The sequence below is a fragment of the Sporobolomyces salmoneus genome (genome assembly GCF_050403485.1).
Source record: "Sporobolomyces salmoneus JCM6883 DNA, S_salmoneus_JCM6883_v1_ctg40, whole genome shotgun sequence".
Lineage (NCBI taxonomy): Eukaryota > Fungi > Basidiomycota > Microbotryomycetes > Sporidiobolales > Sporidiobolaceae > Sporobolomyces > Sporobolomyces salmoneus.
In genome coordinates, this window is record NW_027481123.1 from 129,709 (window position 1) to 156,486 (window position 26,778).

At 52.3% G+C, this 26,778-nt stretch overlaps 7 protein-coding genes across 7 annotated transcripts; 4 read left to right on the forward strand and 3 right to left on the reverse strand.

Moving 5' to 3' along the window:
- Window positions 1-529: 529 nt before the first annotated feature.
- On the reverse strand, window positions 530-6,366 carry JCM6883_003146 (uncharacterized protein; the record flags this gene model as incomplete). Its single annotated transcript, XM_076633566.1, has 5 exons — window positions 530-2,461; window positions 2,525-4,068; window positions 4,141-4,224; window positions 4,284-6,071; window positions 6,135-6,366. The coding sequence occupies 5 exons, from the start codon at window positions 6,364-6,366 to the stop codon at window positions 530-532; spliced, it is 5,580 nt and encodes a 1,859-aa protein (XP_076486490.1).
- A 394-nt stretch (window positions 6,367-6,760) lies between these two features.
- Window positions 6,761-9,365, reverse strand: JCM6883_003147 (uncharacterized protein; the record flags this gene model as incomplete). The annotated part of the gene is made up of 11 exons (XM_076633567.1): window positions 6,761-7,041; window positions 7,110-7,206; window positions 7,278-7,388; window positions 7,462-7,490; window positions 7,558-7,933; window positions 7,998-8,058; window positions 8,124-8,305; window positions 8,375-8,409; window positions 8,479-8,524; window positions 8,590-8,792; window positions 8,852-9,365. 11 exons carry the CDS (start codon window positions 9,363-9,365, stop codon window positions 6,761-6,763), a joined length of 1,935 nt encoding a protein of 644 aa, XP_076486491.1.
- Window positions 9,366-10,431: 1,066 nt separating this feature from the next.
- JCM6883_003148 (uncharacterized protein) lies at window positions 10,432-11,273 on the reverse strand (the record flags this gene model as incomplete). Its single annotated transcript, XM_076633568.1, has 3 exons — window positions 10,432-10,688; window positions 10,765-11,070; window positions 11,135-11,273. 3 exons carry the CDS (start codon window positions 11,271-11,273, stop codon window positions 10,432-10,434), a joined length of 702 nt encoding a protein of 233 aa, XP_076486492.1.
- A 1,254-nt stretch (window positions 11,274-12,527) lies between these two features.
- Window positions 12,528-13,808, forward strand: JCM6883_003149 (uncharacterized protein; the record flags this gene model as incomplete). Its single annotated transcript, XM_076633569.1, has 4 exons — window positions 12,528-12,568; window positions 12,661-13,108; window positions 13,177-13,473; window positions 13,536-13,808. The coding sequence occupies 4 exons, from the start codon at window positions 12,528-12,530 to the stop codon at window positions 13,806-13,808; spliced, it is 1,059 nt and encodes a 352-aa protein (XP_076486493.1).
- Window positions 13,809-14,148: 340 nt separating this feature from the next.
- Window positions 14,149-20,513, forward strand: JCM6883_003150 (uncharacterized protein; the record flags this gene model as incomplete). The annotated part of the gene is made up of 12 exons (XM_076633570.1): window positions 14,149-14,263; window positions 14,325-14,882; window positions 14,963-15,024; window positions 15,091-16,345; window positions 16,407-16,636; window positions 16,703-17,665; window positions 17,735-18,452; window positions 18,523-19,107; window positions 19,181-19,213; window positions 19,280-19,664; window positions 19,733-20,332; window positions 20,393-20,513. 12 exons carry the CDS (start codon window positions 14,149-14,151, stop codon window positions 20,511-20,513), a joined length of 5,625 nt encoding a protein of 1,874 aa, XP_076486494.1.
- A 302-nt stretch (window positions 20,514-20,815) lies between these two features.
- On the forward strand, window positions 20,816-22,279 carry JCM6883_003151 (uncharacterized protein; the record flags this gene model as incomplete). Its single annotated transcript, XM_076633571.1, has 8 exons — window positions 20,816-20,951; window positions 21,012-21,139; window positions 21,207-21,273; window positions 21,338-21,397; window positions 21,476-21,590; window positions 21,661-21,780; window positions 21,845-21,951; window positions 22,020-22,279. The coding sequence occupies 8 exons, from the start codon at window positions 20,816-20,818 to the stop codon at window positions 22,277-22,279; spliced, it is 993 nt and encodes a 330-aa protein (XP_076486495.1).
- Window positions 22,280-24,827: 2,548 nt separating this feature from the next.
- On the forward strand, window positions 24,828-25,310 carry JCM6883_003152 (uncharacterized protein; the record flags this gene model as incomplete). The annotated part of the gene is made up of 1 exon (XM_076633572.1): window positions 24,828-25,310. The coding sequence occupies one exon, from the start codon at window positions 24,828-24,830 to the stop codon at window positions 25,308-25,310; it is 483 nt and encodes a 160-aa protein (XP_076486496.1).
- Window positions 25,311-26,778: the final 1,468 nt, after the last annotated feature.

Genomic DNA, 26,778 nt, shown 5'->3' on the forward strand with positions numbered 1-26,778 from the left:
AAACTGCGTCCCACTTTTTCATCTCGGAATCTCTGTTACACGGCATCAGCAACCTCAAGAGGCAATGAAGCTACTTCGATACGGTGCAGGAGTCTAATAGCTCGGCTCGGCTGACTCCGCGAACAATCCCAAGCTTCGGTCGGCTTGACCCGACGCAGTTTTCGCTTTTCTCCCTCTTCTGCCGTCATTCACTAGATTTAGCTCGGACGCCGGTGAGATACGACTGATGCTCTCTACTCTCACATCTCTACTCCGAAACTGTCTTCGCATGACTTCACGACATGCGTATTTCGCTTCTAGCTATTGCGCGAAATCTTCGACTCTCTTCTCTTCGCGCTCCAGGTGCTCTGGTTGTTTCGCATTGGTGATTCGATTCGCTAAGAGCTAGTCTCGGCAGACGAAGCAGACGCTGCGAGACAAGTGATCTGGGACAAAGGTGAAATTCCGTTCCAAAAGATGAAAGAGATGACAACAACAGAGAGAGTAAAAGCAAATGGCAAACACGGACCCCACCAAGTGAACAAACTCCTCATTCCCCTCGGTACTCCTCATCCTCCCCATCCTCCGACTCCGAGGCTTGAAAACTTTTCCTCCTCTTCTTTTCCGGACTCGCACTCTTCTTCGCGCCCGCTTCCTTTTTCCTTTGTTTCTTCACATTACTCGCTCGGGATAGCCTCTCCGTCGACTCAGCCGCGACAACGGTCTTTTTTGGAGTCGTACTCGGGCGTTTCTTCGTTCGAGGCATGACGATACTCTTGCGTTTACGACGTTTCTTCGGCGCAGCCGTAGCTTTCGATCCTCCCTGTTTGGGGGTTGAAGCGGGCGAAGAAACTTCAGGTTCGGAGGCTGAATCTTCATCGAGCGGCGAGGGTGAACGAGGGGTTTCCTCCTCCTCCTCATCTGGCTTGTTCTTACTCGTCTTGGCCGAGCTCCGCTTCGATTTGACCGGTTCCTCCTCCTCGTCGTGTTCAATCTCGGGATGCACAACGACTTTCTCGACCTTCTTCGCCTTTGATGGACTTCGCTTCTTCTTTTGAACGGGTTCCTCCGCCTCCTGATCTGGATCTCGCGCGCGCTTGCTTCCGACTTTCGATACCTTGTCCTTCTCGACGCCACCTTTCGATTCTCGACGAGGTTTCTTCGTCGATGCAGAATGATCGGGAGCGAGTTTTGGCGAGTCGTTCGCAACTTGTTGATGTCTCGAGGAGGAACTTTGAACGGGTTTACGAGAGGTAGCCTCCAATTTCGAGGAACGAGGCTTGCTCGAGGAGGCGGAAGGAATCGATTCAATCTCGGGAGTAGCCGTACCATGCCCCGAATCAGTTGAAACTCTTCGATCTTGCTTCGAAGTCGGAGGAGTGTCGCGAGTTTTCGGAATCTTGCGAGATTTGACGGGTTCTCCTTCGTCCTCTGCTACTGGAGCTGGACGTTTCCGACCTTGGCGACGTTCCACTTCAGGAGAGAGACTAATCCCGTCTTCATTGAGTTCGAAGGAGCGAGCTTTTCCCTTTCCCTTTGCCGTACGTCGTACCTCGACCGCCTCCTTCTCTTCCTCTTCCGCAGCGATTCGAGGTTCGCCCTTCGACTCTGATTCGACGACTTTCGATTCATCTCCCGTTCGTTTCTTGCGACGTCCTGCTTTTCGTCGCTTCGGAGGAGGAGACCTGATCTCGGACGACGAAGAGACGTTTCCGCCTTGCACTGGCGCCGAAGGTGATCTCGAACGACGCGGAGAGCCGAGCGGAGTTGTTGTGAGAGGTTTGGAGGTAGAAGGCTTCTCTTTCTCCTCCTTTTCGAAGGCATCGCCATACAGACTCGGAGAGCGCTCGGCAGCCGGATTGGGTGAAGCAGAAGGGGAAGGGAGACGAGGGACGGCGATAGGAGGTTCTTGGCTCGAGAGGGAAAGGGTTCGAGGTAGAGAAACTTGACGTCGAGGACGTCTGGGCTTTACGATGATTTCGACTCCGACGAAAGTTGATCGAGATGGCGGACGACGAGAGACGCTCGGTTTCGTTCGACGAGCGTATTCGACTGGTTTCTCGACGGGGATCGATTCGACAGGTTTCTCGACAGGGAGCGTTTTGGCGGGAGATTCGACAATTTCGAGTGGAGACTCGTTTGTTGGGACTTGATCACCATTCGGCTCGACGTCTTCTTCAACGGACAAGGTTGAAGGTTCGATACCTGCGGGGTCGAAGAACGGCAGTCGCTCATCTTCATCGAATCCTCCACCGGAATCTTGTTGATCGAAAGTTGGTGAGTAGTCTTCCTCGACTCTCGGGAGCTCCGGGGTAGTCGGCTCGTTACGAAGTGCTTGAAGAGCTGCTTCGGTCGCTTGACTCGTGAAGGAAGAAGTACTCGCTTGAGAAGATGATTTGGCGAGAGTCTCGAGACGAGGTTGACTCGTTGATGCGGGAAGGACTGCAGGGGGACTGGGAGCGTCGAGAACCGGAGGAGAGTTCTGTGGGACGGCGAAACGGCTCAGCAACTGGCGAGGAGACAAGACGAGAAGAGAGGGACAAACCTCGACAGATTTTCCTCTCGTAACAACTTCTCCAGTCTCAAACTCTACACTCTTCTCCCGGGTCTCCCCGATTTGCCCGCTCGATTCAGCTTCCTCTACAGTCGTGACCGTTTGAGCGGGAGTTTCTTCATCGATTTCAACCTTCGGAGTTTCCTCGCTTATCAATTCTTCGGCTCTCGATTCTTGCTCGTCCTCCTCCTGCTCCGGCGTAGGCTCGACGACTCCCGCATTGAGACGTTCAACGATCACTTCAAGCGAATCATTCATCTCGAGTTCAGATTCAGGCTCATCGTTTTCTTCTTCGACAGTCGAAGTCGGTTCGGTGATTTCGAAAGGTCGATCTCCCTCCTCCTCCTCCGCCTCCTCCTCCTCCTGATTCGGGATGGGTACCTCGACCTCTTCCTCGACGTATCCACAGATCTGTGCGATGAGTAGTTGCGGATCAACCTGGACCTCCTCCTTTTGCTCAAATTCTGTTAACGACTCTTCAGCGTCGATCTCTGCTGGGATTTGCTCGAGCCTATCGCCAGCTTCGCCTTCGTCCTGTTGAGTGACTTCCTTCTCCTCGACGGCGCCAGGTGACAATTCAGGCGAAACGATTTGGTGTTCTTCGACAGATTCTCCAGCGACGGCCGATTGATCGAGAGGCGGGGCGGAGAGGACACCGTTCGAAGATCGTTCGAACCCTTCCTGTACGTCTTCCGGATTCGAGGGGGCTTCGGGACCAGCTTGGAGAACGGGAGAGCGAAGACCGGACGGAGAGGGACGAGATTCAGATTCGAGAGTCGAGGGCTTCGACAGGGGTTGACTTTCAACTTCGATAGGCTGAGTCGCGACGGGTATGGTCGAGGTATCGCCATTCTCGGATGTCGATAATGCGACAGGAGAGGGTTTCACGAGAGCAGGAGATTGCGATGCTTCGAGCGCCACTTGAAGAACCTCTTTTGTCGAGACCGGCTCCGACTGTTCTGAATCGGCGGGAAGCGTCTCATGGACGGCGGCAGGGCCAGGCGAGAGGGATAGGTCTCGAGCCGGCGAAGGTTGTTGGGCGTTGTCTTGAACAAGCGCCGACGTTGGAGTTGGAGATCTAGCGAGAGCCGTACCGTGTCGAAGTTCCACCCCCCGAGGTGACGCGGGTTCTTGTTCGAGCGCGGGAGCACCAGAGGTTGCGGGCGTAAATGCATCGTGACCGTTTCCGTTCGTGATCGAAGCCGTTTGACCGTTCTCCTCCTTCTGTTCCTCCTCGACGACCGCCTCTGGAGGTTTAATCGTCTTTGACGGTCGTTTCTTCGACGGACTAATCACTTCCTCGAATCCATCGCTGCTGTGACCTATTTCCCTCTGAACGAATTGAGCGACTTCTTGCGCGGCCGTATCGATCGAGTTCTCGGAATCGGAAGCTTCGTAGAAGTCGGAGAAGCTGGGAGTACGAGGAAGTGCGAGTTCGGGAGTCGAACGTGGAGAGGAAGAATCGGGAGGGGAAGGGAGAGTAGTTGTCGCGGGAACGAAAGGTCCTTTGTCTGCTTCTTCATCGGAGTTGAGCGCTGTCGTGGAGAAAGGCAGAGGGTTAACTACGAGGTGAGTTGAAGCACCCTGACTGCGGACGAAAAGCTCACCTGGAGGAGGAGGAGAACTGAGTCGAGGAGGGGGAGAACTTGAATCGAGCTTCAGGGGGACGACCTCGTCGAACTGACCAGTGACTACAGCGCGGAATAGGGTCAACACGAACGCGCGCGGACAGGTAATGCTGATCACATACCTCGAGGAGAGAGTTTGATGAAGAACTTGCTGTCTTCCTCATCGAACTCTTCATCTTTCTCCTCACTCTCCTCGGCCTCGTCGGACGCATCCTCGTCGGCTGCAGTAGGATTGACTTGTTCCATCTCGATATCCTGAGCGATCTGCGGAGCGGAGTCGTTCGATTCCTCCTCTTTGATCTCCGTTTGACTCTCTTCGACGACGACCATACCCTCTGTTTCCTCTTCAGATCCATCGACGTCCGCTCTCTCACTCGTTCCTGCTTGTTCTTCTGCCTCAACGACTGTGCTTTCCTTGAGCGTCCCAAACCCATCCGCTCCTTCCAGCTCGTTCATTTCTCCCTCATTCCGACTAGCGTCCTCCGCTTCGACCTCAGGCGAGTGAAGAGTCAGATCTCCATTCTCCTTCGCGGTTTCACCATCCAAAGCAGGAGTCGTTCCTTTTTCTTCGACTGGCTGCTCTGGTTTCTGCATCTCTCCTTCTCCTTCTCCTTCTCCCGCGAGAGGGATGTCCTCCTCCTGCTCTGATCCGCCGATAGTCACTTGTACTTGCTCTTCGACAACCGGTTCACTTCTAGCTGAAGTGGCCTCCTCCTCCTCGATTTCCTTCGTCTCAATCGCTGATTTCGCTTCGATGGTCGGAACTTCCTCCTCCTCCTCATCTTTCTCCGGTTCGACTATCGCCATCTCGACGTCTTCGTCTCCATTCTGATCGAAGAGGACCGGTGCTGAGACTAATTCGGAGGCAGGACTCTCTTCTGAACGCGGTAGAGTCTCAGCAGTTTTCGTTTCTTCGATCCGGCAAGCTTGTTGAGGATGCGCCGTCTCTGTTATAGCCGCTTTCGATCCACCTCCCGCAGGCTCCACGACGAGTTCGAACTGTTTCGCCGGTCTCTTGATCCTCCTCCTCCGATGTCTTTCCGGAACAACGAGATCGATTCTCGTCGAAATCGTTTCAAGGACTTCTCGAACCGGTTCCGTGATGTCCTTGATGAACGAGACATACGGACCTTCGGTCGTCGTGAGAGTGGGGAGACCTCGCTTGAAGAATGCTGAGACGAGAGCGGAGATGGCGATCTGGGTTGAGGAGTCGAGGTGGGAGGAGGGAGGTTTCGAGTGACTGAGAGAGGAGGAAGCGGGAGCTGGAGGAGGGTCTGGAGTAGGTGATTTGCGGGGTGATGTTGATTTGAGATGAGGGTCTGCTGCAACCGGGAGAAGAGGTGGAGATTCATGGTTTTCGTTCGGAGGCGGATCAGAGAGGGGATTCGGAAGATCTTTGACAGCGATTGTTTCCTCTGGTCCGACCATCTCTGCATCTTCATCTCGTCGCTCCGTCTCGGAAGGCGGATCTGCTTCCCGAGGTGTCTCGAGCTCCTTCTCCCTTTCCATTCTTTCCTTCTTCTCCCTTTCAAGCTCCAACTTTCGTTCTTTGACGTATTCTCCATCTCTCGTCATCGGCGGATCAGATTCTTCATCCTGATCCCTTGCCCTCTGTTTCCCTTTCCTATCCCTAATCTTCTCCGCTAATTCACTAATCGACCCAATTTCATTTCCTCCTCCTCTCAAACGATATCCAGTTCCAAGATCGAAAAACGTGAAGGGTAGTGAGTCTTCTTTCAGAGGTAACGACGATGGGAGCGGGAGTTTCGAAGTTGATGCGATAGGGGAAGACGGATGAGGAGGAAGAGTCGAGAGAAAGGGAGAAGAACGAGAAACGGTTTCTTTGAGTAATGAAGCCCAATCTGGAGGGATTCCTTGCGAGAACGCAGTCTTGAACTCGTCTGGTACATCTATAGCTCCCATCGATTCGTCAGCCAAGCTCAGCGAGATAGGGAGAGGAATAGAAGACTGACTAGCTATTTCGGCCCGATCCAACGACGGTTCTCCAACCAGTCTGAATTCGTCCAACCCTTTCTCCCACGCTCCCGTGAATAATGTCGAGCTCTTCCTGATGACTACCCTGACCTCACAGTCTTGTCCCGAAGAGTCGGATTCACCGATCACTTTGAGGCAGAGTTCTCGTCGGGAGTGATCTCGATACGCTATCGTGGCGTACCAATCAGTGAGTGAGATCACGCGTGCCATCCCCTCCCACTCCTGTCGAGCTGTGTTGGCTCCGGGAAAGAGAAATCAGAAAGTTATTGATCAAGAAGTTTGGCGGGTGACTGGAGCTGTATGAGGCGTTCGAACCGGAATCTAGGGCGTATAGTGAGCTCGGCGTGAGGTGATTGCTCTAACCGGACGCGAAGAGGTGAAGATGATGAAGTTGAGTGAGCCTAAAAGTCGGATTCCTCTCTCCGAACCGCGCTCGCTCGCCAAACAGAATCGGAAGGGTCGTTGATGCGACATGATGACGATGACAATACAGGGCGAGGAAGTATGCTAAAATGAGATATGCAGAAAAGAACAGAACTGAACACTATGTAACGGGTATCGAAAGCGAGATTAGGTCGTTGGCGCTGAGTCTATACTATACCCTCTAAGCGGGTCTCTCCACGAGATCCGTTTCACCACCATTCCAAGCGGCAACCCTCAATTCCGTCACTAACGAAACCTGACTTCCACTCGTTCCAACGAACGAAGAACCCAAACTCAGGATCGCTTGATCGATCGCGGCGTCGTACCACCGAGCGGCGTCTCGGTACTTCGATTCGAGGATCGAGAAGGTACCGAGTTTGCGGTGGTCGATACGGTACCAACCGAGAGCGTCGATCGAGGAAAGGAAAATTTCGTCGTCTTGTTCGTCGGTTGTTACGAGCACTGCGACGAACGAAGGCGTCAGCACGCTATGTCGATTTCATAGAGTAAGCTGAGACCCTTTCGCTCACCTTTGGTCCCTGGAGGAGACGAAGCGAGCATCGGCTCTACTTTTTCAACGTAACGATCGATAGCCGGAGTACAATTGTGACCGGTCGAGCACCATTCCTACATGACCGAGAGCATCGAGTCAACTCTACAGGTCGCAAACGATTGTCTGTTGAGAAGAAAGGACGAACCTTGAAGTCACCTCGTCGAAGGTGAACGGTGACGAGGTTTTTGGGTATAGTTTTCGTCTTGAGGGTATGTAGAGTTGCGTTGAGTGCGATTTTCCAAACGTCAGGAGAGAACTAGCGCGAGCGAGATAGGGTTGTCAATTCTCCAACAATTTCTGCTGAGAAGGAGTGGGAAAAGAAAGCTCACATCGATGTATTGACCGACCGCCCACCATTCTGATCACGTCCAAGAGTCGTCAACACAAGCTATATTAGAGAAAACAGGAGAAGAGGAGAGTTTTACCTGGATGAGTTCCCCTTTGCGAAATTGGCAACATTTCCTTCAACTCCCCTTTCTCCTTCTGCTGTCCCTTAAATCCATCATACCATCTCACTCCACCCGCATGCGCACTCGCATGATTCAAATCCCACAAATTCGAATAACACAACAACTGATCCTCGAGCATATTCTTCGGAATCGACGACAAAGTGTGGTTGTTCTCCTTCGCGAATTGTTTGATTCGTTGGTAACGATCTTGTTGGTCGAAATCGAATAGGACGAACGATTCGATCGAATGTTCGAGAGATCCACCGGATCGAGGGACCCGCCAAACGGTTTGGGCGAGGTTGTGCTCCCAGAAGGATCGACCTCCTTCGAAAGGGTTGTTACCCATCACGCACTGAGCGAATCGTAATCAAGGTCAGCTTGGAAACGTGCATGAGGGAGAAGGACTGAGAGCTCACCCCAATTTCGTCTGTGTCAGTTTTCTCGTGTGCTCGATCGAGAGGTTTCACATCGTCCCACCTATCGACCCGTGGAGCCCAACATCAACTCACCGCGTAGAAGAGTGAGAGATGAGGGGTACTCACTCTACGAAGAGAGTTCCGGTCTGATTCCTATACTTTTCCAAATCGAACAAATCGCTCATCCTAATCATCGCATCTCCGTAATGATCCGCGTCTCTCCAACTCGGGATGATCGCGACCCTCTGAGTTAATTGGGCGAGGTAGAGTAGTGACAGGGCTGTGAGATGTTGGCCGGTCATTCCAGACTAGAGAGGAGAGAAGAGTCAGGTTTTGTTTTTCGAAATGGAAATGCGATGAAAGAAGGAGGAACTGACCCAGGAATCGAGAGTGAGGTATCTCAAGTCGGGACCTATGTGAATATGGGAGAGTCAGCAGCAAGTCGCCAGAGATTACGAGTATAGTTTAGTGAAAGACTGACGAAGTGCTTCATGATAAGATCTAGCTGGAGCTTCCTTCGTCAACAACTACACACATGTAGGAGCTCATTAGTTTCTATCGCAGTCGAAAAGCTCAGCATTGAGGAGCTTACAGCTTCAGGACCTGGTACTTTGATCTTTAGTTCACTCATCGTTGATCTCAGTTTGGGTGATCCATATTCCCTCTCCTCGACTCGTACAGCATTCGGTTTGAGTAACAAGTTGTACCCTAGGACGACTGAAACGACGACGATTGAAACTTTCGCTGCGAGGAATCCAGCTCGCCCCATCGCGACTTGGCTCGGATGTGCGAGAACTGTTCCACAAGCAGTTCACGGTCAGCTAGAGGATTACAAGGTCATTGTGTTGACTCACTGAGTACTAAGCCACACCAGGAAGCGATCATCGAGCGAAGCACTCGTCGCAAGCCTTTCCAGTTGAGTTTTGACGGTACCCACGCGAGCGATTCAGGGATTGAAGGTGAATGACCTCTAAGCTTCTTTGACCAACTCTTCTTCGACGATGTATTCTTCCCCGAGTCGCCTGTACCGCTGTTGGAAGAGGTTGGCGAAGGTTCCTCAGTTGTCGAAGATGGAGGGTAAGTGTGTTTCTCCTTCGAGTTCCGGCTTTGTCCTAACTCCTGCTCTCCCTCATGATGTCTACTCGTCCATCCACCATTGTCCCGCCCGGTCTCAGGATCCGCTGCGAAACCAACATGCCGTTCTTCTTCATCTCGACTCCCTCTCCTGCTCGACCGATTCGACGGCGATACTGCTTCGTCAACGATGATCCTAGGGAGCCTCTGTTTCAACTGCTCTACCTCTGAATCGTCATCGTGGTCGTCGTCGAGGTCAAATTGTGCTTTGTTTCTTCGGTTTGAGGATGTCATTCAACTCGTTGGTTTGAACACCTCTAGCGTCGGTCAGGTGCTACTCAGATCGAACGACTAAGCCTACGAGCTTCTCGGGGTCGCTGGCGAGTCGTAAGGAATCGGTGAGTGGATGGGCGCTTCTTGCTCGCGCTCGTCTGGAAGGGAAAGAGAGAAAGTTAGGAAAGCGAACGGAGAACGAGCGTCAGCGAGTTGTTTTTAGGGTTTGGGTGAAGCTGCGTAAGCAGCTGGTCACCCTTTGGGTCAGGGACCGCGGCAGGGTGCGAAGCCGGGGAGGCAAACCGGGGAGGAGGGCGGGAAAGGCTGAGGTCAGGGGAGGCGGGCGGGCTCTTGAGATCTATGCGAACGTACAATTGTCGAGAAATGATTCTTGCGAGCCGAGAGAATCGAGGCGAGAAATGATGAGGAGAGAGAGAGACGTCGACGATTCCGAAACTTCGAAGTCTCGCAAACTCGAAATTCTCAAACTGAAGGGATAGACTTCTGAAGTTGTCAGACTCGCTCCCGCGAAGCGCCCCTGCGGCCAGCTCGATTCCTCGACAGGCCTTGCGAGAAGGTCTCCGAAATCCGATCAACGCTTACCTGTGTCACAATTTTGACAACTTAAATTCGTGGCCCGTAGCACAGTGGCTATCACTCGAACCGATTCCTCGGATTCCCGAGGCCCGATTCCGGGAACTTCCTCACTTTTTGCGCTCGTTTCTCATTTTTCTCACTTTAACATATGCTACTTTTTGGAGCTTTTTGGGCCGATTCTCATTTCTCACACTTTAACATGTCGAAAATTTTCGCTCCGAATTCTCATTTCAAAACGGGGGACCCTGGACCGGTCATTAACATCTCACGATGAAAACTACGACTATCAAGGAATAGTCGTGCACCGATTCTCTACAAGATCCCCCCAAGACCTTGCACGATTACGCCTTGAACGAGTCCTCAGCAGTAACCCTCGTTGCCTCCCCCAAGAATTACGAGGAGAACAACGAGTTTTCGAGAATCCTCCTCCTCCTCCTCCTCCTCCTACCGAACCTCATCCTCCTCCGTAACCTCCTGAGAGTCCTCCTCCTTAGAGACCTCCGAATCCTCCTCCGAATTCGAGAACGTCTTGTTCGACAGCAGCATCAGAGTCGAGTCCTCCTCCTCCTTCGATAGCGGCAGCGTTCGGCGAAGAGGAAGCAGAAGAAGGGGAAGCGAGAGAGGAATCGGGAGAAGAAGGAGATTCGTCAAAGTTGTCGGCATCGGCGTCGACGTCGGAGTCGATCAAAGGAGAGGAAGAAGAGTCGGAATCGATAGAGTCGGGAGAGTCGATTGAATCATCCGAACCTGGGGAACAACGAAAAGAGAGTCAGCCTTTTAAGAGAGAGAGAAGAGAGAGAGAGGGGAAAGAGTCTGAGCTCACCGATATCGAGACCTCCAGAATCTCCAGCTTCGTCGAATTGACGTTTCCAGATTCCTCCTCCTCCTCCGAGTCGAACGTTCTTCCTGAGCGCGGCTTCCCTCGCGAGAGCAGCGAGCTTAGCCTTGTTGAATCGAGCCGTGTCGAATTTACGATCTTTCGCAGCGGCAAAGTTGGCCTCTCGGTAGTTCTTCGCCGCGAGTGCCGTGTTGCGATCGAGGTCGAGGTGGTTCTTGCGTTCGGCGGCGAGGAGAGCTTTGTTCTTGTTCGCACGGAAACGAGCAGCAGCGATTCGACCACGTCCTCCGACTGAACAACGTTGAGACAAGGTCAGCTCTTCACAGACGATCACGAGAGAGCGAAGAAGTTAGACTGACAACCTCCGTATCCGATTCCGTGACCGAATGAACGTTTTCGATTTCGACGAGAGTGTTGTCCGACGACGAAGGAGCGGGAGCGGCGAGAGTGAGAGGAGTGAGAGCGAGGAGTGAAACGACGATCGAGGAGAGCATGGTCGAAGGAAGGAGGAAAGAGTTATCGAGGTCGAGGAGAGTGCGAAAGGAGGAGGAGAGGAGCAAAGTGAGGAGAAGAAGAGAGAAAGGAGAAGAGGAGGAGAGAATTTGGAAAGTCATTCACTCTTCCGCTGAAAGCGAACTGCGAAAGAACCGAAGAGAGATGTTCAACCGGAGATCACTTCTTCTCTCCTCTTTCGCCCCTTTTCGACTTACGGAAGCGATACCGTTTGCGTGTGGTTCTCCTTCTCGAGCTGGGGTACATGATCCTAAAGCGATGTACAGGAGACTCGAGTGCGAAGAAAGAGACAAGATTTGTCTCTTTGATGTCCCTTTTCGCCGCAATTTTTCGTTCGCTCTTTCCTCCATCTCTCGTTTACGTTCTCGCTCGAGTGCAGACATGTAGAGCACATCTCACGGTGGGGCAAGGTATTTGAAGCGAATCGTAGGGCGGTCCAGATGCGCGAGAAATCGAGTCAGCCCATCAACTCACGACACTATCATTGCATCATTTCTACCCTGTCATCTTATAGCCTACCAAGTCCTTCCATGAGAGATTCCCTAGCGCGATCAGGTCAAGTGTAGCGAACTTACGGGGGAACAATGCTGCATTCGTCTCCTCTGCAGTCCACGAGCGACGAGCGAGCTCGCGATTCATGGCTTCACGGTGGCTGTACCCAACTGGTTCTGTATAGCATAGCGAGCGGATCATCAGCGAGGAGCTTGAGTAACGGCTAGATCCCCAGAAACGGACTTGAATGCTCGAAGTCCCCGTACCGTACCTCGATTCGCTCTTGACCTATCCCGATGAACAACTGAGACTCCTCCTCGTGTACTGCTCACTCTCACCCTCGCCCAGACGGCGTTGTCGAATGCATCCTAGTCGTGAGATTCTGTCGAACGGATCGATCCTGACCATTTTCGGAACTGAGCGTACTACGAATCATAACAAGAGATCTATCATGTAATTCTGTCACTAGAGTGTCAGCGGAGCCAAGCGTGAGAGAGCACCTCGAACTCGAAACTCACAACTTGATGAAACCTTCGTTCTCTTCACTTGGAACCTCCTGATCGCAGAATTCAAGGTCCTGAGCATGCCACAGCTACCTGTTATGTTGTTAAGCCGGAAATAGTACCGAGCCGTATCGTTGCGGCGAGAAACCTTCCATCCCGGGTGAGCTCTTGGTCTTTCTCACCCGATTCCTCTTCCTCTATCGTCTCTCGTCCAAGATACTCATATAACAATGTACCCCGATGATCTCAAAGATTGGATCTCTCGACCACGGAACCCTCGTGTGAAACGAGACCGAATCGAACCCCGTCACTTCTCCTCCTCGTCTCTCGTGCCCTGTCCCCAAATGCTTGTCTCGAACTGAACTGTCCACAGTGCAACTCTTCCCACGTTCACTCCCGCTTCTCTACGTCAAGCGAGACTCCTTCGAATCCTCAAGACGCTCGACTTCTTCGATACCGCACCCAAGAAAACCAACAAGTCTCCCTCGCTCAGGACTCTATCTTCCGATGGGGAACGATTCAAAGCGTTGTACGATCAACTCGCGGCTTCGGATCTCTGGAAACGACTCGGCGACGCCCTTGGTGGTATCGAAGCAAAATCTGAACTTCTCTACCTCTCGACCCTTCTCCTTCCTTTGATGGAATCTCTCCTTGTCGTCAACAAGTTTACCGATTCGTCTTCGACCGAATTCATCGATTTCACCACGGCTCATTCAAAGATTCTCAACTCGATGGTTCGCCAGAATCCTTCGCTCATGAGTGGTTCGTTCGCTGTCCTCGTACGAAACTCGACCATGCTCGACTTTGAGAACAGGCGATCAGTGAGTCATCCCTGTTCTTGTTCCATCGAGACATCCTCGAGAATTCCATTGACGCTTTTCGATCACAGTTCTTCTTCTCACGCCTTCACGACAGGAACCAACGACCACGAGGTCACTACGGCACGATCAACTCGAACGTTCGACGTGCTCACGTTTTCGAAGATTCTTTCCACGTACTCCAACGCAAATCGGGAGACGAGATCAAATACGGAAAGCTCAACGTGAAATTCCACCACGAAGAGGGAGTCGACGCAGGAGGAGTCACGAGGGAATGGTTCGGAGTTCTCGCTCGACAAATGTTCAATCCCGACTATGCTCTCTTCCAACCTCAAGCTGCCGACGCGTTGACTTATCAACCGAACAAGGTGAGTAGTGACCGCTTTTCTTGAGTCTGCGAGTTTCAACTGACCTCGTTCTTTCGTTGTAGTCGTCTTCGGTCAACGAAGAACATCTCACATATTTCCGTTTCGTCGGTCGAATCATCGGTAAAGCGCTGCACGACCAACGAATCCTCGAAGCGTACTTTTCTCGTTCGGTTTACAAGCACATGCTCGGGAAACCGGTCGACCACCGCGACCTCGCATCGATCGATCCAGAGTACTTCAAGTCTCTAACTTGGATGCTCGAGAACGATATCGAGGGCGTGTTCGAACTAAACTTTTTCGCGTACGAGACGAGTTTGGCGTTTTTATCGGTTTGATCCCGACCGGTTGTAATATTCCCGTTACGAACGAGAACAAAGCCGAATACTACCGGTTGGTCGCAGACATGTGAGAGCAAGTTTTAGCTCGAGCTCGCAAAGTTGAGAATGGAGGCATGACTCACCTTGTGTTTATCCATCATGTTCTTGCCATCGCAAGTCTTTTGCTAGCACCGAGTCCGACTGCGAATGCTTGTGATCCAAAGGACTGCCTTCGTCAACATCGCCGGAATTGCCGCGGAACGCGCTCGACCCCCGTCTTGAGCGAGCCCGTTCCCTACTGCCCTCTTCTCTCCTTCTCTCGTGCCTCGTTCGACTTCCGCCGCTGCCGACTCACGCCATGACGTTGAACGGTGTCTGGCACGCCGCGATGCAACAAGGGCACATGCGTTGCTCAAAACACTTGCACAGACTTATCGCTCAGCTGAAAAAGCAAGACCGACCCAATCTAACAAGTGAGCCGAAGTCCTCCCCCTCTGCAGTAGGCTAGATCACTGACCCATCCGTTGTTTGTAGAGCGTAAAGTCACGATCGATGCCGGTCATCTGGTCTACGCCGTTTACCAACAATTGTCCTCGGACCCCTCAACGAAAGACCTTCCCTCCGACGAGTTCAATCGTCGATTCAACACCTTCGTCTCCCTCGCCGTTCATCACCTCTGTTCGACCTGGGCAAACCTGTTCCCCAACGAGCAACTTTTCTTCGACATTGTCTGGGATCATCCGGATTGTCGACCTGCGAAGAAACAATCGACCCTTGAAGCACGAATGATGAAGGAACTTCGGGATCTCCTCAGGAAGTTGTTGCGAAAGGAGGATGCGGAACGAAAAGCTCAGAAATCGAAACGAAAGAAGAAGGAGAGAAAGGAGAAAAGGGAAAAGGCCGAGGAGGAAGCTGCAGGAGCGGCGGACAGCGATGAATCTATCCAGGATGCAGCCAGTGGAGGGACGAGTAGTTCGGAAGAGGAAGATGTGAAGATGGATACTGCGGGGGAGGAGGAAGATGGAGGAGGAGGAGAAAGAGGAGGAATCGGCAGTGGTGATGGTGATTCTCACAGTAGTGAAGGATCTTTCGGTGAGTACTGATTCCCTTCTCCGTCGTGTCGTTCTCCACTCGCTCTCGACCGCTAATCTGAACCGGTCCTATCTTTTCAGATCCGGCTTCCTTCATCCCTCAAAGCCAAGTCGTTTGGCCGAGTGCTCCCAAAGCTGTCGAAGTAAGCTACCGTGACCATCTCAACCGTCTCCGCTATCACCTGACCGTCCTCCCTTCCGATGTGTAGCTTGATCCTTCGTTCGAAGCATCTTACCAGTTCCAAGGCTTCAAACCCTCTCAACTTCGACATATCCAGTCCCGAACGGAAGCGGACTGTTGTCTCGACCTCGCCGCGACCATTATCGATGTTCCTCCACCTTCCGCTCCCGATCCTCACGACTCTCGAAACCGAATCGAGTACATCGCCTACGATCCAACTCTCACTCTCATCGATCGTTCCCAATTCTTGTGCGACCCCCACGAGTCTTATCTCCTCTGCCCCGACTCCGACTTCTCCACCGTTACCGATCCGACGCATTTCCGATGGGTCTTCAATATCGCCGCTCTCGGTTCGAAAACCCTCACCGAATGGACTTTGGACAAGAAAGATCGTTCTCATCCTCTCCCACTTCCACCGATGAAAGGCCTCGGCAAACTGAAGGACTCGAAGATGACGACGGTTCATCGAATGTGGGACTTCAAAGGCTTGGCGGAGGATTCGAAAGTTTTCGTTTCAAAGACCCAACTCGGACGAGCCGGTGAAGCCGCTTTCTACGGCAACGATCTCACGAAAGGAGTGGAACGAACTGGTCGTGTAACCCTCCTCAAACCGGGAAACCGAGATCTCGTCAAGTTTTTCAACAATGCGGACAACATGAATCAGGTCGACACCGCTCAAGGTGAAACTTTGGATCGACTCAACACGAAATGGAACTCACTCAAGTCGAACCTCCCGAAAGATCCTACTCTCGACGCACTCGACCTTCGTACTTTCCGTCAAATCCAAAAGGGGAGTTTGGGTTTCCCGGTCGGCGTCCCGATCCACAAAGGAGATCTCCGAACTCAGTTCCTGACTCGAGAGATCAATCAAGCCCGGACCGACATCGAATCCGAACGTCAAATCGTCGCTCATCAAACCCAACGAGGAAGATTTGCCGACCCTCAACCTCGGAATCACCCCCTTCTCAGCACTCGATTCGCTCCGACTCCCGATTCGATGGATGTCGAACGTGCTCCGATTTCGTCAGAGGAACGCAACAAGCACAACGAGTTGAACCAACACCTCCCGATATCGACGAAACCGATTCCGACATTCAACTCTGATCTTCAGACCGCGTTGAAGAAAGTACCGGCCCAGTTCCTGTTAGACGCTTTGACGACTCCTCCGACACCTCCTCCCTTACCCGCTGCCGCTGCTCAAACTTTCAACGACCTCGGAGTCGAGAGGACTACGCTGCAACTCCCCTTGGAAACCGCTTTCCGCCGACTGAAACCCATTCATGGTGCGTGAATTCCTTATCCGGTGTCTTAAGCAGACACTGACCACTTCTCGATCCCGGTCAGCTTCATGGGCAACCCGCAATCTTCTCGTCGCCGTTCGTGAAGCTCAAGTGTTCGAATGCGACGCGATTGTTCGGGTTACGATTGAGTCTCTTCGCCTCGTCGCCCAAGAGAACGCTCGACTCTTCGCCAACTTGGGTACTAGTATGCTAGATATCCGGAGTATGCTATACGGTGCCGCGACTCAAATCGTTCAACACGGAATGAATACTTCACTCTCTCAAAACGCTCCTGTGGGTTTTCCTCGCTTGTTCGCCCGTCGCTCGATCTCATATTGACCCCATGCGTTCTTTCTCCAGCCGATTGCTAAGATACGTCGTCAAGCTGCTGTAAACGATGCGACAGAATCTGGGGAGACGTACACGGCCGCCAACCCAACCGATCGTCTCGATTCAACCCTCACTCCTTGCGCGACCTTCTTCGCTCAGCATCTCAGAACGAATCTCTTCCCCCAGGCTGAGACGCTCATTCCGCTCCTCTTGACGCTCCTTCGAGATCCCGTCGGTACAATCGAACGGATTCAACACCTCATCGCCGGTCTCTTCCCTCGCCTCGATATCGCTTCCTCTCTGGGTCTCGACCCTCCTCTCTCTCCCGCCGAACGACATCTCCTCTTCATCATTGGTCGATCGAACGACTCCTCCGTGAAAACGTTACTCTCTCGCTTCGCTCGTTTCGTTCTCGAAGGGAAGACTCAAGGCTGGGAATACAAACGGCAATCGATGCGATTCCAGGAGGAGAACGACCTCGAGTATCTCAGCACGAAGGAGAAGGAGGACCTAGGACACCTTCTCGATGAACTCGAATCAATCATCGATCGACTCTACATCCGTCCCGGCAACTTCGACTTCAAGCAGGAGCTCAAGTCTTATGGAATCGACAACATCGGTCCCGAAGACATTCACCGCACCTCGACCTACCTCCGCAAAATGCTCGTCTTCCTTCGTGAAGTTCTTCCGATCATCTTCGTCGATCTCGCGATCCATACGGTAGACGGGAAGGATCGCTTGCAGCTACCCGACGAACAACCCTCCGAGCGTGCTAAATCTCTTCGCTCCGCCCGTGGTCAGCCCCGAACCCAGATCGAACGAAATATCGCTCGGACCCAAGCCGTCGTCGACAATGTCTTTGGGAGGAACGCAACACTCCTCGACGTCGTCTTGTTCAAGCCCGCACCTCAAGCTGCGAATTCCGATTACGTCTACAAGGTCCGGAGAGCGCTCACATGGTCCTTACTGTACCTTTCCGATTCGATCAAACTCGTAAGTCACAATCACCTTCAAGCTGATGAATGCGAATATTCGAACTGATTCGTCCATTTCGATGTCTAGAACTTCGATCCTGAAACAATCTCGTTCCAGCCTGGAACGGTTATTCACCTCTTCGAAAACTCAGCTTGGAGCGGGCAGAAGGTCCCGGCATTGGCCGTACTCGAAGATCTTTCACGTAACATGGAGGTTCAGCGACTCAGACTCGAAAGCGCGCGAGACCTTCAACTTCGACGAAATCATCTTCCGGTCGTCCCTCTCGTACCAACTCCACCTCCCAATCGCTTCCCCTTCTCGGACAAGTATCATCCCAGAAACGTTTCGGAACGACGAATGAACGATCATCTGGCGAAATTAGATCGAGTCCTCCGAAAGCACGATTTCGAAAAAGTCGAGACCGCCTCTCCTGAAGCTCGAATTGCACACTTCCGGCGTTCATTCCCTTCCCACATCGTATTCGAAGCCCTCGCCGTTACTCGCTACTTCCGTTGTCCGACTGTCAACAACAGTTCATCGATTCTCAAATTCAACCTCGATCGAGACCTCGTAAAACGAGACTGTGAGCTCGTAAGCTCTCAGCTCGTCGCGAGATTCGGAGGAACGCAAATGACGAGGTCCTCGCGTAAAGATCTCGTTCAACGCAACCGAGCCGAGCTCATATCTTTCCTCTTCAACACTCACCGACCACAGTCGCTCGTCCCGACTTCCTTCAAGGTCTCTCGTCACTCGATACAAATCTCTTACTTCCGACCTCAAGTCTGTTCGCGTCTGATTACTGGTCGTGAGCTTGTCGATCTCGATCGTTGCTCGTCTCGGAATTGTTACTTACCGCGACTCGTCTTCTCGTACAGAATTTCAGAACGATATCGACTTCACTGAAAGCCTCGTTCCCACACCAGCCGATTACGCTCATATCGACGCTACAGCCGGTCTTCAATACGATGAGCGCGGCCGCGCAGTTTCAATTGATCCCTTCTTCCGACTCGTCCCCGGTCAAGATCGAATGGAATGGGTCGCAGCTCGAGCGATCTCCGTATCTGAGCAGAACTCTCGATCTTTCCCTCGCCCTTTCGCTCGCGCCGCTCTTCTCCCTCTCGATTTCACTTTTCTCGACCCCGATCGTTCCACTTACTACAAATGTTTCGACAATCTCAAAGACAAGGTTGAGTTTGACCGTGAAGTAGGATACAACAACGAAATCTTCCGATACCACATGAACACGGCCAATCTGAAACATCGCCAACAACTCGTCGTGATCGCAAACGACAAAGGAGACGTCAACCCTGTCACTCTCGTTTTCGCCTTCCAGGAAACTGGAAAGGCCTCGGTGGTGAAGCTCGGGAGAGGGAGATTCGTTGGAGCGCAGGTTTCGGAGAGTAAGGTTCGAGATGAGTTGAGCGACTGGACGGGTCGGGATCTCTTCGGTCAATTCCTCGGTGAGTGAATTCTCTCCTGCTTCGCGATTGGCCTGATACGCTCAGAGCTAATGGAGGATCGCTTTGCTTACAGCCGAGTGCCTCGGGATTAGACCCGAATCTCTCAGTAAGCTAAATTTCCTCTCGTCGCTCGTCAGTTTTGGCAACGGCTAAACCGCGTCTTCATTTCCAGCGAACGAACACATTGCGGAGTTCAATCGAAAGAACCCGACGACTCCGATTTCGACGCGCTTCGGCAAAACTTCTCGGATTACTACTGAATACACCAAATCTCGTTCCATCGATAACGACTCATCTCTCCGCAGCGACATCTACAAGGCTCTGCAACACGTCCTCGAACTCGACAAGCCCGGTCCGCTTCCTACGTTCAAATTCGTCTTCGTCGATGGTCTCGACAAGGTCTCGGGTTCGAAAGGTCGACACGGTCCTCGCGTCGCCGAAGGAGTGACGAAGATTGTCATCGAGGAGTTGAACAAACTCAGAGACTCCGAGTTTCACGGATTCGCCCTTCGTGAGGACAACACCTCGCAGACTTGCTCATCGTGCGGGACGTTCGGGTTAGTTTCCTTTCTTCTCACTCAATTTCGGCCGCCGTAGATCCTCACTTATGCTCGAATGGGTACAGTTTGATCTACCCTCGTCGTACGACCGACGGGAGCATCATACATCGAGTGTGCTTTCATCCGAAATGCCAAAACTTCTGCAATCGAGATGTGAATTCGGCCCGAGTTCAGGCAGCTGGTGCGATCTTATCGGCACGAACCGGGATACACTACCTCAGTCCCGCCCATGAAGCTACGGTATTCGGCAAGGACGTTCCTCCTCGTCAAACCGATTCAAAACGACTCCGACCCGCGGCGAAAAAAGCGAGAAAGAAGGAGTTGATGGAGTTGGAACGTCAACACATGGAGGAGCAAGATAGGAGGTTTGGATTACCGGATGGAGCTCAGCGACAAGGTCGATCGCTCATAGAAGAGATGGGAGATGAGGAGGAGAAGGAAAAGAAACGATTGTCGGCTCCGGGATCTCAGGATTCGGAGTCTAGTGACGAGGGTAGCGAGGGTAGCGAGGGTAGCGAGGGTAGCGAGGGTAGCGAGGGTGGCGAGGGTGGCAAGGGTGGCAAGGGGAGCGAGGGGAGCGAGGGGGAGAAGGGGAATGAGGGTGAGAAAGGAAACGATGGAGCTCGTGAGGATGACGAGGGGAAAGTTTCGTTCGAAAGAGACGAGTGAGTTCCGTCATTCCGCTTTCATCTCAGGCTTTCTGACGACCCTCTCGCACCTTCCAGCTCACCTCTCGCTCATCCCGTATCGACTTCTGGAGGAGCGGTCGCTCAACTCGAACAACTTTCCTCTCCCGTTACGACGAGCGATTTTCCCGCCGGTTCACGGTTTACCTTACTTTTCTAATCGTTCAGTCTATGGTATGGAGGAACGGTCTACTGGGAGGCAATTTGAGGTTCTACTCTTACTCTTCCCATCGTCACAGTCGGTGACGACGGCTCTTTTCTCCTCGCGCCTCTTTTGTTTTATTTGTGTTTCACTCGTTTCGCTCCTGTGTAACTCCGTTCTCGACCGACAACGCACATTCTGATGCCTCCTGTTGCGCGATCCGAGAAAGTTTGATGAGTCGCACTGAGCCAAGGGGAACGGGCCCGAACGCTCGTTCCTCTTCCTTCGACCTCTCTTCCACTCACCAATCTCTATTAGCGATGCCAACGATCACCTTTAAAGGCTACGATGCTTTGAAGACCGCACGGGAGTTCTATCGATACTCTGCTTCTCCGAATTCGAAACTCGTCGACGCCGTGGGAAACATCCATCGTGCAACCTATCTTTTCAAACCCGGTACGTTCAAGGTTTGACCGCTTCTGTCAACTATGTGCACTCAGACGGTTTCATTCTCAGCCCCTACAATTCCCGCCCAACTCGCGAAATGGAAGAAGGAGAAGGAATGGCTCGAGAAACTCGGTCGCCTTTTGATGGCCTCGACGAAAGAGATCGAAAATTGGAAGGACGTGGAGGCGTTACGACCTGTGAGTGACTTTCTAAACATCAGGTGATAGCGTCCGACCGAGCTGACGAACCTTAGATGAGATCTAGCCGGCGTGTCCCTTTGACGGAGGACTCGAGAGATGGTGGACAACCGAGATTCCGAGGAGTCAAACAAGTGTGTCCCAACACTCTTGGCCTCTGTGTGCGTTCGGATTCTGACCGCTTGGTGGGACTCGCAGAAGTTCTTTGCACCCCCAAATTTAACTTGTTCGTTGCACTTCTCAGGTACCCAGACATTGGTGAGTGCTCTCTGCCTTCCCTCTCGGGCTATCGACAGTTGACTGATCATGGTGCTGCGTCTATCGCGTGCTTGTCAGATCTTGAAACCGCAAAGGATTTGATCAATGGGAAGAAATTGTCAAACGCCGGTCAGGACCTCGCCAAGAAGGGTTCAAGTGCAGTCAAGGCGTACCTCAAGCACAAAACGCAAGAGTAAGCATGTCATCGACCGCTTTGGATACAGCAGGACTCACTGAGGCTGACTTCTAACTTTTGTTTTCAGTTCGATTGATGCGACTGACGTCGAGTCATGGTTCCAAGACGTGCAATCCGCCGGAGAGTCAAACCTTGTACAACAAGGAGGTCTTTTCACGGATGCCCCGCAGCTACAATGCGGTGGAAGGTAAGAAATCCAACCTCATAGTCTTTCGCGCGCGGAAAGCTGATGACTCGTCGATTGAGAGTAGCTTGAGTCGAGGTCGCAAGCGCTCCACGAACGTAGATGTCCTGGTCTTCAGTAATGGATGGAGTATCGAGAAGATTCAGCTGTGGATGCTCGTGATGCAAAAGAACGGTTAGTTTCCCACTGCGAGTCATTCTCAGCGTCCGTCAGTGCTGACGAGTCCTTTGCGGCGCATCCAGGTCTGGTCATCGAACTCTTCTCGTACATTCCGAGCGATTGGTCTCTCCCCGCGCGCAACGAGCTCTTCGAACCAGAAATCGTCTGTCCTGCGATTTTCGAAGGAACTACCTATTGCGAAACTGGAATTCAGATCGACGGAAAGAACTATCTCGCAAAGATCGCATTCGTAGACGAGAAACATCGCTCCTCAATGCTTCTATACGCACACTCGTCGACGACCTACATTCAAGCACTCTTCCAAGTTGCACTTCAGCAGTGAGTGCTTCCAGACTCTCTTTTATGAGCCACTAACACGGTTCAGGACGGCCAGCAACTTCGTTCTTCATCCGACGGGCGTGTACACATTCGAAGCCTGGCAAACAGGAGGATCCCCGAAAGAAGTTGTAGACGAAGAAAGTATTTTCTCCTTGATCGGCGTCGAGTGGCATAGTAAGTCGCATCAACTTCCGTTTCTCAAAGCTCTAGCTTCTCTGGCGAGCCAGTCGAAACGGGTAGCTCAGGCGCGAATGAGACAGAAGCTAATGCGAAAATACTCTCTCGTTTGTCCAGCTCCTTCGGCTCGCAATGCGGATTTCAGCAAAGACCACCTCTCATGGGACGGATCGGTATCTGCGTAAGATCAGATCGAGTAGAGCGAGGTCGGAAGCCTGTGTTTGTGTGAATGATTCATGTTCGTTTTCGTGCTGTTTCACGATTGTTGTCTGGCTTGGTTCGCAAGCGTTCTCGCAAATTACTTCAGGATCACGCCGCAGTGCTCAAATAATGGTACCGAATACCGTATACCCTAATGGAGAACAGTCAGAGACTGGAGATTGCAATATTCGAGTGTTCAAGTTGTCGATGACAACATTAGCGTCCCTTTAAGCTGTCCCTCGTCCGTGCGGTTCCACTATTGTCGTGTGTGTCATGCAAATCTGCCAGGCTATTGCTACATCGATTCGTTTACGGGTAGGTGTCAAGGTCAGCTCTTAAGCGGAGAAGAAATATCTGAGTGCGAGCAACAAAACGAACCTCATCTCATCTTTCGCCTGCTCTTCTAAGATATCGTACTGCTTGTCCAGCCTCGGTTTAACCAGATTGATCGGCTTCTGGTCGTCGTCGAGCTGGGATTGGATCTGGTTGATGTTTTTCAATGTCTAGTTGATCGCTCCGGTAAACCCGATATAATCGCGCAGTTGACTCCTCAGTTGAGCTGTGAGTTGAGTAGACTCCCCATGAGACACCATCGAGCCGCGTAGAGGCTGAAGTGAGGTGACAGTAGACAGTAAGAGATGAAGAAATCGGAGGACTCTCGGTTGCTCCTCCATCAACTGCCGACATCTCGAACCCGCCTCTAATCACTTCATGAGAGCCAGATAGAACCCTAGGTCCTCATTTGAGCACCAAGAAAGACGATCGACAACCTCCCTCGACCTGATCCTCCCTCTCGGCGGATCCCGGCATCTCTAGCAGCTCTTAACTCCTCAACGAACCGCAGAAGCAAGGCAGACTGATTACGACAGTACCGGTGTCCCTCGACTGCAAACCTATACGACCTCTGCTTCCTTTCACCTCTTTTTTCCCCTCCTTTCCCCACCCTTTCCTTCTTAGCGATTCCCTCTCCCCTCCTCAATATGAGCGAGCCGTCCGACGAATACGTCGATATTACGGTCTCGTCGTCGCTGGAGTGACCAATCTGTCGGTACGTGTCCTCTCCTTTCCGCTCTGTTAACCGAATCTCCTCGCTAAAACCGTCTCCCTGCTCTCTCTGTTGTAATCAGCTCCCCTCTTGTCGACCCAATCATGCCGCAAACATGCCAACATCTCTTCTGCACCACCTGTCTGCATCGAGCGCTCGACCTCTCCTCAACATGCCCGATTGATCGAACGAGAATCAGGAATCGAAGGGAAGAGCTGGTCGAAGCACCGAGAGTAGTGAGGGATCTCTTGGGAGAGCTTAGAGTGAGATGTAACGAGTGTAAGGAAGAGATGAAGAGGGAAGAATGGGACAGACACGCTTCGAAGTGTGAGGAAATGTCGAAACTGGGAAAAGCGGGAGAAATTGAACAGAGCGTCGCTGGAAATGGGGTTGGGACATTAGTGGAAGAGGTTGAAGTCGGGAAGGTATGTGAACTGTGTGAAGAGCGAGTTCGACTGCGAGATCTATCCGTGAGTCTTCTCCACCTGACTCCGTCGATTCGCAAAACCAGCCTCGAATCCTGCTCGAAGACGCCTCGACCCTATCGCTATTGCTCTCAACTCGTCCCCTCTTCCTTGCACGCCTCTCACCTCCTCGATTCGTGTCCTCTCGTTCCGACTCCGTACCCTCACGCTTCCTTCGGCTGTACCTATCTCGGACCTCGACACCCTTCCTGCCGACCACCTCTACTCCGAGTGTGCTTACGAACCCCTCAAGGACTGCTTTGAACGATTCAAAGTGACGGAGCGGGAATGGGAACTCGAGAATTGGCGGCTGAGACGGAAAGTTGAAGGCCTCGAGCGCCGACTTCTGGATGTTGAAAGACTGTTAGGAGATACGAGACACTCGCTAGGAAGCTTCCTTGTGATATCACCTTCACTCGAAACTCGTGAATCGGATCAAACCCTTCCTCCTGCTCCCCTCGCGAAAACCCTGTCGAGTCTATCTTCTCAAACCACTTCTCTCTCGACCTCTCTCAACACTGTCACCCAATCCCACACCGACTCTCTGCACACAACGCAACATCTCGTCGAAGAGCTAAACAGCATGAGAAGCGCGATTGGAGGAATGAGGATGCAAATGGGAGATCTAACGCGCACCGTACAATATCTCTCGTCGACAACACCGAATGGAGTATCTCGCGAGCGTGTTGGGGGAGTTGGGTTCCGTGGGAGACGGGTCAGGAATCGAAAGAAGGGGGACTCGACCGGTTTTAGGCAGTCGACGATCCGATTCCTCCTCGGACGATCAAGAACAAGAGCACTATCCCGACGCAGAACGATACCTCTCCTCGTCCGCTTCAGATCTGGACGAGGATCTACTCCTTTTCTCGTCACCTTCAATGTTCTCGAATCAAGCCGACCCTTTCCCTCGAAATTACCCACTTCGTTCGGTTCCAATGAACCCTTACTCGCATATACGTCCAACAAGATCAAGCTGGATACCCGGTTTTGATTACGGCCCTGCAGGAGGAGGGGGAGGAGGTCCGCCTTCGCTCTTCAATTTTGGACCGGGACCGCTACTGTCTCGTCCCCCCTGTCTCGGTTCTGGACACGCTGATAGGAGGAACGGCAGAGTAGTAGGTGGTATAGGAGGTGGCATGAAGCTGTAGTCTCGCAACTCGGAAAGGTGAAACATGAGGTTCGTAATTCCTACTTTGCTGGTATTCTCTTTGGTTTTCAAGCCCGCTGATTCTCGCTCGAATGTTGTGTGTCCTAGTCTCAGATTTACTTTATATGACGACGCTCGAACGATAGGCCAAACGAGAGATGGACGAAAGAGCGAAACGGAGCGCGCGCAAAAGGGGACATCATTCTTCGAATCTCGTCGCTTTAACCTTACGAAGCTCGACTCTACCTCGCTCCGATACCGTACACTACAATGATACGAGGCGCACCACACGATAGTTATCTCGTCGCTCTAGGTCGAAACGCGAAGGAAAAGGACGTCGAAGTGATCTCCGGTCGAACATCTTTCGCTCTCGTTTTCTTGGCCTTTCGAGTTCGATCCAAGCTCGCGAGTGAACGCCTTTCCGAATCTCCTCCTCTTCTCCTTTCTTCTGTCTCTTCCTCACCTTGCTCTCTCCCCCTCCTTTCGCACTCTCCTCGACTTCGCCAACGAGCAAACGTTCTCACAAGATGACTTCGCACTCTTCGTCGTTCTACCGCAGCAATTACTGTACCGGCCTACTTCTCTTCACCCGCTGCCCTCATCGCGTCTGGGGTCTCCGAACCTCGCGCAGCTCGTCGGCAAACGCTTACAACCTCTGGTGCTCCCTATCCGAGGAAGAACAACGCGTGAGTCTTCCTCTCGTAGGTCAATGTCGACTCCCGAGCTAACCGGCCTCCGTCTCTTCGCAGCCGTACAAGGACGAGGCCGATCGTGCGAACTCGATTGCTCTCCGTTCCACCTCCTGAACCAGTCAGTCTCTCTCTCTTTCCTCTCGCATCTCGTCGAAGGCTGACTCTCTTTTCGTTGTTCCCCAGGTTCGGATGATTCAATCGACTCTCCCGACTCTATCGATTCCGACTCTTCTTCCTCTCCTTTGATCGACTCTGACGTCGACAACTTTGACGAATCTCCTTCTTCTCCCGGTTCCTCTCTCGCTTCCCCTTCTTCTGCTTCCCTTCATCATCTTTCTCGTTCACTCTTTCTCCTGTTCTGCTCGAAATTTCGCCAAGATGCAAATACAGTACTCCTTGCTCTCTCTCTCTTCTACCTCTTTCCTCGTGAACCTTCTCTGCTGGCTCGATTCTCTCGAGAGATGTGATCTAGCTCTGTGTCATCTGCGAGAGGAACTGGATTAAGCGAAGAGACGGACTGTAAGCTCTTTGCCAACAAAGCTTCTACATGCATTTCTTTTCTTTCGTTGATTCTGCCGTTCAGACTCGTTGTCTGCAGGTTCTTTCCACTCTCGGGAGTCAAAGGTTAGCTACTACACCCTATCCGGGGTCTCTCACACGATTCCCATCCTTCTGTGGGCAAATGAGCTTGCTTCGCGATCTAGTTCCTTGTCAACCGTCATTGCGCTGGACTACTACGCTCGGACCCTCCTTAGTAGCAGTTAGATATCTCTGTCT